The following is a 10,063-nucleotide window of genomic DNA, read 5'->3' on the forward strand; positions in this document are numbered from 1 at the left end:
GGACAGACGGACAGAGAGACAGAGAGACAGAGAGATAGAGAGACAGAGAGACAGAGAGCTAGAGAGATAGAGAGAGAGAGAGAGAGAGAGAGAGAGAGAGAGAGAGAGAGAGAGAGAGAGAGAGAGAGAGAGATAGAGAGATAGATAGATTCAGAGTTGTACACACTTCTTCTGTGCCATGTCAGGACATGGATATTCACACCCATTGTTGTTAATTGTCCAGATTTGAGGCATTCTAATGCATTTGACATTTGGAGTTGTTTGACATTATGATGTGGTAAATAATACCTACAGGCTCTTTGAGTTGACAGTTAGACCGTTTGGACTTCATCTTTACACTACTCCGCTTCCCTTTTCTTACATGCAGTACTGTATATCTTCACCTTGCCTCATCTGTCTCACTTTCTCTCCCTCTCCTGTAATCAATCATTCTGACGTTTTTGGAGGGAGATATGATATCCAGGATGAGTGTAGAATGGGTGTGTGAAACCTTAAACTATAGTGCCTTTGACATTACATTCCGGCTGTTGCCATGGCGATAGGAGAGTGGAAGTAGAGATAAAAGTATTCATGATTTGATTGGGAGGCGATGGTGACTGCCTGATCACTACTACTACTGACTCCCTGATATCATTCCCCTCCACATCAAAGCAGCTTTTCCCGGGATAGGCCTCCCATATACCCCACAGAGATGACTCAGTACAAAGAGAGAGAGTCGACATATAGCTGTAATCGTTCTCTGGTGTTAGACTTCAGGGGTGGCCTGCATGGGGTCCGCATATACCGACTGTAGCTACATTAAGGACGAGCAGTTGGCCACTCTTTTCTCATATCCCACAGTCAGTGTCAGAGTTTTTGTATAGTTTTTGTATTGACAGGAATGTTCACATTCTGTGATGCTCTTGTCAACCTTCAGCGATATGTTGACTCACTACCCTCTCTCTGTCTCCCAGTCTTTCCGTCACTCCCTCTCTCCCTTCCTCAGACATACACACGCATATGCACATGCGCAGCTGACATACCACACATTAAATAACATTTGATGTAATTTCACTGACTGAGGAATTAAAGGTTGGAGGTTCTGGGCCTGGGCCTGGGGGGGCGGCTGGGAGGGGGGGCTGCACTTCTGACAAGGCAGTTCCTCCAGCACTGTTTAGCATTTACGGTCTTCCTGCTAATTCTGAACCAAGGTGATCCAGTCTCGGTCTCAGGCTGAAATAGATTTGAAGTACTGCTTTCTCTACCTCGCCACATAAGTCTTCATTAGCCAATCCCCATGACCCGCACTAAACCCACATCATTACCCCCCACAGCCATCATCAATATACCCCCCAGCCATCATCAATATATCCTGTTGTCCTGTAGGCTTTGCCTGGCAGGTAGCCTCACACTTCAGTCCAACTTTAATCTAGATTCTGTCACACAGCTTAAACACTGCACCAACTCATTGCCATTCACTCAGCCCTCCCTCTCCCATCCCTCCCTTTGTCATCCAAATGCATTCTGTGCACCTAATACCATTAGGGATGTCCATATCTCAGGCCCTTTTCTAATGCTTGGAAAAGGAGTTCTTATATTGAGGGAATTTGTTAGCGTGCCCCATCTCCTTTCTCATTTGAGTTTTCCCCCAGTGAATTAATCTGTGTGGGAAATAAATATAAAACAGAAAACAAAACAAACATTGAGGATCTCAAAAGGCAGCCAAACTTGAGCGCCAGAAAAATACCAAAAACTAAGCAAGAAAAGGGGCTCTGGGGTTCTGATGCGCTAAAACATGTTTTGATTCATTCTGAAGGATGTGGTGTTGGATGGAATCAACTACAGTACCCTGATGACATCCAGTCTAGGCAGTTTCCTGTCCGACTTGTTGTAAACATACAGATGTTCACCTTTGTCAGGAAGATTGCAGATTGGTGAAACAATAGAGTGAAGCTGGAGTTCATATCAGCTGATCATGATCTCTTTTTTCCACAACTGGCCATAATCTTTGCGTCGTTATCATCATCAACACAAACACATATGCACGTGCACACAAATACACACACACACACACACACACACACACACACACACACACACACACACACACACACACACACACACACACACACAGTACACACATACGTCCTATAGCAACTTGTTTGTAGTATCCCTAACTGAGGCATCCTGGTTCTGGGTTTTTGTTCCTACGGTACACTAACACTAGGCTGGAGTGGGACGCAACATTCTATACTCAGCCACTAATCCCTGTCAACTTCCTGTAACACCTTCTATATGACAGGATCACACATCTCAAAGCCCTCAAGTCTGGATCACACACACACTGACACACACTGGTGAATACACACACACACACACACACACACACACACACACACACACACACACACACACACACACACACACACACACACACACACACACACACACACACACACACACACACACACACACACACACACACACACACACAAAGACATAGACACACATAAATACACACACGAACACACCCGGGATGCCTCCGAAGGACGTCTTATCATCTCCACATCCTGTCTGTAAAGCAGCCAACCAGAAACTGTAGAGGTGGACGGCCATCTTTTGTTCAGCCCACTCCCGATATGCAGTCTGAATACGGTATTGAATTACCCTAAAGTACATTTTAAAACGCAGCCCACACTTTAACAAGATCTCTTCTTCTACCTTCTGCTTCACAAAAGTTACCTTGGTTGTTAGATACTATCGAAAACGTTCTAGTAACTTTGTAAATAGTTCAAGCCGATCCTCTGCCCCCGTGGTCCCGTTCGAGCACTCTGTGCAAGGAGCAAGGATTTCAAATGTTAATTAAGTATGAGGCCATTGCCAGATAAAAGGGGGAAAAAATGAGCAGAAAGTTGTATGAAATAGAAACTTTTCTATCCAATCATGAAACTAAGATTTCATGAATAATTGAAATATGCTGCTAATCAAAGTGAATAGGTGTTTCAAGGAACTGCGTGGAAATCAAATCAACAAGCTCTCCAATACCAGTCAAGACACTTGTTGATGTACAAAAAATGATGGCAGACAACCAAGGCATAAACCTGACATTTTTGATAGATACGTATAGGAGAGGAAAATTAGAGAGAGAGAGAGTTGCCTTTCTGCTGGTCTATCAATCACTACATGCATTAAATCTGAAACCGCCATCCTAGATGTTGTCAAAATGAGGGACATTGTAGAAAACTGGATTGCCTCTAACAAATCTAACCAAGTTGATAATGTCATAATGTAGGCTGGCTCTGGCCCAACCCATCGGTTTCTGGAACCAATCAGAATAGTCAGAATGTGTTCGCATTCAAAACCATGGAGAGACAGAGAGGACATCATCAAGACCATACAGAGACAGAGAGGACCACATCAAGACCATACAGAGACAGAGAGGACATCATCAAGACCATAGAGAGACAGAGAGGACCACATCAAGACCATACAGAGACAGAGAGGACCACATCAAGACCATAGAGAGACAGAGAGGACCACATCAAGACCATAGAGAGACAGAGAGGACCACATCAAGACCATAGAGAGACAGAGAGGACCACATCAAGACCATACAGAGACAGAGAGGATCACATCAAGACCATAGAGAGACAGAGAGGACCACATCAAGACCATAGAGAGACAGAGAGGACCACATCAAGACCATAGAGAGACAGAGAGGACCACATCAAGACCATAGAGAGACAGAGAGGACATCATCAAGACCATAGAGAGACAGAGAGGACATCATCAAGACCATAGAGAGACAGAGAGGACCACATCAAGACCATACAGAGACAGAGAGGACATCATCAAGACCATAGAGAGACAGAGAGGACCACATCAAGACCATACAGAGACAGAGAGGACATCATCAAGACCATAGAGAGACAGAGAGGACCACATCAAGACCATAGAGAGACAGAGAGGACATCATCAAGACCATAGAGAGACAGAGAGGACATCATCAAGACCATAGAGAGACAGAGAGGACCACATCAAGACCATACAGGGACAGAGAGGACATCATCAAGACCATAGAGAGACAGAGAGGACCACATCAAGACCATACAGAGACAGAGAGGACATCATCAAGACCATAGAGAGACAGAGAGGACCACATCAAGACCATAGAGAGACAGAGAGGACCACATCAAGACCATAGAGAGACAGAGAGGACATCATCAAGACCATAGAGAGACAGAGAGGACATCATCAAGACCATAGAGAGACAGAGAGGACCACATCAAGACCATACAGAGACAGAGAGGACATCATCAAGACCATAGAGAGACAGAGAGGACCACATCAAGACCATACAGAGACAGAGAGGACATCATCAAGACCATAGAGAGACAGAGAGGACCACATCAAGACCATAGAGAGACAGAGAGGACATCATCAAGACCATAGAGAGACAGAGAGGACATCATCAAGACCATAGAGAGACAGAGAGGACCACATCAAGACCATACAGGGACAGAGAGGACATCATCAAGACCATACAGAGACAGAGAGGACCACATCAAGACCATACAGAGACAGAGAGGACATCATCAAGACCATAGAGAGACAGAGAGGACCACATCAAGACCATAGAGAGACAGAGAGGACCACATCAAGACCATAGAGAGACAGAGAGGACATCATCAAGACCATAGAGAGACAGAGAGGACCACATCAAGACCATAGAGAGACAGAGAGGACCACATCAAGACCATAGAGAGACAGAGAGGACCACATCAAGACCATACAGAGACAGAGAGGACCACATCAAGACCATAGAGAGACAGAGAGGACCACATCAAGACCATAGAGAGACAGAGAGGACCACATCAAGACCATAAAGAGACAGAGAGGACCACATCAAGACCATAGAGAGACAGAGAGGACATCATCAAGACCATAGAGAGACAGAGAGGACATCATCAAGACCATAGAGAGACAGAGAGGACATCATCAAGACCATAGAGAGACAGAGAGGACCACATCAAGACCATAGAGAGACAGAGAGGACCACATCAGGACCATAGAGAGACAGAGAGGACATCATCAAGACAATAGAGAGACAGAGAGGAAATCATCAAGACCATAGAGAGACAGAGAGAACCACATCAAGACCATACAGGGACAGAGAGGACCACATCAAGACCATACAGAGACAGAGAGGACCACATCAAGACCATAGAGAGACAGAGAGGACCACATCAAGACCATAGAGAGACAGAGAGGACCACATAAAGACCATAGAGAGACAAAGAGGACCACATCAAGACCATACAGAGACAGAGAGGACCACATCAAGACCATAGAGAGACAGAGAGGACCACATCAAGACCATACAGAGACAGAGAGGACATCATCAAGACCATAGATAGACAGAGAGGACCACATCAAGACCATACAGAGACAGAGAGGACCACATCAAGACCATACAGAGACAGAGAGGACATCATCAAGACCATAGAGAGACAGAAAGGACCACATCAAGACCATAGAGAGACAGAGAGGACCACATCAAGACCATACGGAGACAGAGAGGACCACATCAAGACCATAGAGAGACAGAGAGGACCACATCAAGACCATACAGAGACAGAGAGGACCACATCAAGACCATACGGAAACAGAGAGGACCACATCAAGACCATACGGAGACAGAGAGGACCACATCAAGACCATACAGAGACAGAGAGGACCACATCAAGACCATACAGAGACAGAGAGGACATCATCAAGACCATAGAGAGACAGAGAGGACCACATCAAGACCATAGAGAGACAGAGAGGACCACATCAAGACCATACGGAGACAGAGAGGACCACATCAAGACCATAGAGAGACAGAGAGGACCACATCAAGACCATACAGAGACAGAGAGGACCACATCAAGACCATACGGAAACAGAGAGGACCACATCAAGACCATACGGAGACAGAGAGGACCACATAAAGACCATAGAGAGACAGAGAGGACATCATCAAGACCATAGAGAGACAGAGAGGACCACATCAAGACCATAGAGAGACAGAGAGGACCATATCAAGACCATAGAGAGACAGAGAAGACCACATCAAGACCATAGAGAGACAGAGAGGACCACATCAAGACCATAGAGAGACAGAGAGGACCATATCAAGACCATAGAGAGACAGAGAAGACCACATCAAGACCATAGAGAGACAGAGAAGACCATACGGAAACAGAGAGGACCACATCAAGACCATAGAGAGACAGAGAGGACCATATCAAGACCATCCGGAGACAGAGAGGACCACATCAAGACCATAGAGAAACAGAGAGGACCATATCAAGACCATACGGAGACAGAGAGGACCACATCAAGACCATAGAGAGACAGAGAGGACCACATCAAGACCATAGAGAGACAGAGAAGACATCATCAAGACCAGGAGAAATAGAGGTTTGGGCGGAAAGACAGACAGAAGGGAAGGAAACACTGCTGCTACCTCGCTCTCCAACCAAGGTTGCAGGAATTGAGTAGCAAACTGAAGTGAAGTGGAATTTCCACAACAGAAAGTCAGAAAGACAGACAGACAACATAATAGCATCCTTCGGGGTCATATGATATGGTACAGAGAGAGATTATGGTAACAGGCGTAACAGACGCAATATTAATAATAATAATTTGGTGGGTGCTTATATTTGTCCTATTTGTACAAGCTTGTATTAATTGGAAATATGTTATTTACATATCCCAACACCCCCTGAGAATGGGTCACAGCCAGTGTCTGCAATTATCAGTGGCATCCCTGGAGCAATTAGGGTTTAGTGTCTTGCTCAAGGACAGATTTGTTTTAATCTTGTTCGCTCTGGGATGGGCTACCACCTGGGCTACCTGCTGGGGTAACAGAGGTATGATAACAGGGGTGATAACAGGGGTAACAGAGGTATGGTAACAGAGGTAACATAAGTAACAGGGGTAACAGGGGTAACATAAGTAACAGGGGTAAGAGAGGTAACAGTGGTAACAGAGGTATGGTAACAGGGGTACCAAAGATAACGGAGTACGAGAGGTAACAGAGGTATGGTAACAGGGGTAACAGATGTATGGTAATAGGGGTAACAGAGGCAACAGAGGAAACAGGGTAACAGAGGTAACAGGAGTATCGTAACAAATGGAACAGAGGTATCGTAACAGGGGTAACAGAGGTATGGTAACAGGGGTAACAGATGTATGGTAATAGGGGTAACAGAGGCAACAGGGGAAACAGGGTAACAGAGGTAACAGGAGTATCGTAACAAAGGGAACAGAGGTATCGTAACAGGGGTAACAGAGGCAAAAAGGGTTACAGAGGTAACATAAATAAAAGAGGTAACATGGGTAACAGAGGTCACAGGGGTAACTGGGGTAACAGAGGCAAAAAGGGTTACAGAGGTAACATGAATAACAGAGGTAACATGGGTAACAGAGGTAACAGGTGTAACAGGTAACAGAGGTAACAGGGGTAACAGAGGAAAAAAAGGGTAACAGAGTTAACATGAATAACAGAGGTAACATGGGTAACAGAGGTAACAGGTGTAACAGGGGTAACAGAGGTAACACAAGTAACAGGCTTAACAGTGGTTACAGATGTATCGTAAAAGGGGTGTAACGGGGTAACACTGGTAACAGAGGTAACAGAGGTAACAGGGATAACAGGGGTAACAGGGGTCACAGGGATAACAGGGGTAACAGGGGTAACAGAGGTAACAGGGATAACAGAGGTAACAGGGGTCACAGGGGTAACAGAGGTAACACGAGTAACAGGCTTAACAGTGGTTACAGATGTATCGTAAAAGGGGTGTAACGGGGTAACACTGGTAACAAAGGTAACAGAGGTAACAGGGATAACAGGGGTAACAGGGGTCACATGGATAACAGGGGTAACAGGGGTAACAGAGGTAACAGGGATAACAGAGGTAACAGGGGTCACAGGGATAACAGGGGTAACAGATGTATCGTAAAAGGGGTGTAACGGGGTAACACTGGTAACAGAGGTAACAGAGGTAACAGGGATAACAGGGGTAACAGGGGTCACAGGGATAACAGGGGTAACAGGGGTAACAGAGGTAACAGAGGTAACAAAAGTAAGATAGGTAACAGAGGTAACAGGGGTAACAGAGGTAGCAGGGGTAACAGAGGAAACAGGTGTAACAGGTGTATGAGACATAACAGGGGTAACAGGGGTAACATAGGTAACAGGTGTAACAGGTGTATGAGACATAAGAGGGGTAACAGGGGTAACAGAGGTAACAGGTGTAACAGCTGTATGAGACATAACAGAGGTAACAGGGGTAACAGAGGTAACAGGTGTAACAGGTGTATGAGACATAACAGGGGTAACAGGGGTAACAGAGGTAACAGGTGTAACAGGTGTATGAGACATAACAGAGGTAACAGGGGTAACAGAGGTAACAGGTGTAACAGGTGTATGAGACATAACAGGGGTAACAGGGGTAACAGAGGTAACAGGTGTAACAGGTGTATGAGACATAACAGGGGTAACAGGGGTAACAGAGGTAACAGGTGTAACAGGTGTATGAGACATAACAGAGGTAACAAGGGTAACAAAAGTAAGAGAGGTAACAGAGGTAACGGGTAACAAAGGTAATAGGGCTAACAGAAGTAACAGAGGTAACAGAGGCAAGGTGCTGGACAAAGTGCAGAGAGAAGTGGTCTTTTGTGAAGCAGAAGGGAATCTTAGCACCACAGGTTTAGTGTGAGGGTGGGTCTATGTCTGGTGAGGAAGCTGTTGTGTAATGGGTGCTTAGTTCAATTAGCTCTCACAGTCTTACTTCAGAATTGGACATTCATCCATGTTTCTAAAAAGTCAAATTATGTTGTTTTGTCAAACTAACTGTTTAAGGTCAAGTTTAGGCATTAAATCTGATTTTTTTTAAGGTTAGGGTTCAGTATAGGCCTTGACTTTTTATGGCTGCAGGGGCAGTATTGAGTAGCTTGGATGAAAAGGTGCCCATTGTAAACGGCCAGCTCCTCAGTCTCAGTTGCTAATATATGCATATTATTAATAATATTGGATAGAAAACACTCTAAAGTTTCCAAAACGGTCAAAATGATCTGTGAGTATAACAGAACTGATATTGCAGGTGAAAACCTGAGGAAAATCAAAACAGGAAGTGGCTTCTATTTTGAAAACTCCATGTTCCAGAGCCTCCCTTTGCTGGATTTAAAGGGATATTGAACCAGATTCCTTTTCCTATCGCTTCCTCAACGTGTCAACAGTCTTCAGACATAGTTTCAGGCTTTTATTTAGAAAAATGAGCCAGAACGATAACATTGCGTCAAGTGGTCACATGAGATTTGCTCGCGCAACAGAATTTTGACAGCCATTGTTTTCCCCTCTCCTACTGTGAAAGACATTTGCGGTTGATATATTATCGATTATATATTTTAAAAACAACCTGAGGATTGATTATAAAAAAACGTTTGACATGTTTCTGTGGACATTTTTCGTCGCCGTTGTCATGACCGCTCTTTCCTGTGGATTTCTGAACATAACGCAACAAACAAACGGAGGTATTTTGGATATAAAAATCAGCTTTATGGAAAAAACTGAACATTTGTTGTGTAACTGGGAGTCTCGTGAGTGAAAACATCAGAAGATCATCAAAGGTAAACGATTAATTTGATTGCTTTTCTGATTTTCGTGACCGAGCACCATCCCAATCCACAACACTCTAGCAAAAGCTAAACTTACTTGAAGGTAACAGCGCTCACTGTTGACCCTGGTGGACGGTTTTCTTTTCATCTACCAACGTCCTCAGATGGACGTTGAATACTGACTTAGTACAGTAGTGGTAGTTTAGTACTTTATAGTAGAGATAGGTAGTAAGCAATTATTAAATTATTATTGGTGACACTGTGTGATGGACTGCAAAACTGTCCAAAGCTTCCTCTAATACACAAACACACACACACACACACACACACACACACACACACACACACACACATACCAACACACACAGAAACACACACACAAATAAACCGTGCTCCCCCACACAATAAGTGGCAAACA

General features: G+C 44.5%; 1 protein-coding gene across 1 annotated transcript in view; it reads right to left on the reverse strand.

Annotated features, from left to right (window-relative positions):
• LOC127909054 (keratin-associated protein 16-1-like) overlaps nt 1-9,793 on the reverse strand; it is an 18,825-nt gene extending 9,032 nt beyond the window's left edge. The window contains exon 1 of the mRNA XM_052468930.1: nt 9,743-9,793. Coding sequence (XP_052324890.1) covers nt 9,743-9,793 — 51 coding nt within the window. The remainder of the gene's footprint in view (nt 1-9,742) is intronic.
• Between the last annotated feature and the right edge of the window lie 270 nt (nt 9,794-10,063).

The sequence above is a fragment of the Oncorhynchus keta genome, chromosome 19 (genome assembly GCF_023373465.1).
Source record: "Oncorhynchus keta strain PuntledgeMale-10-30-2019 chromosome 19, Oket_V2, whole genome shotgun sequence".
Taxonomy (NCBI): Eukaryota; Metazoa; Chordata; class Actinopteri; order Salmoniformes; family Salmonidae; genus Oncorhynchus; species Oncorhynchus keta.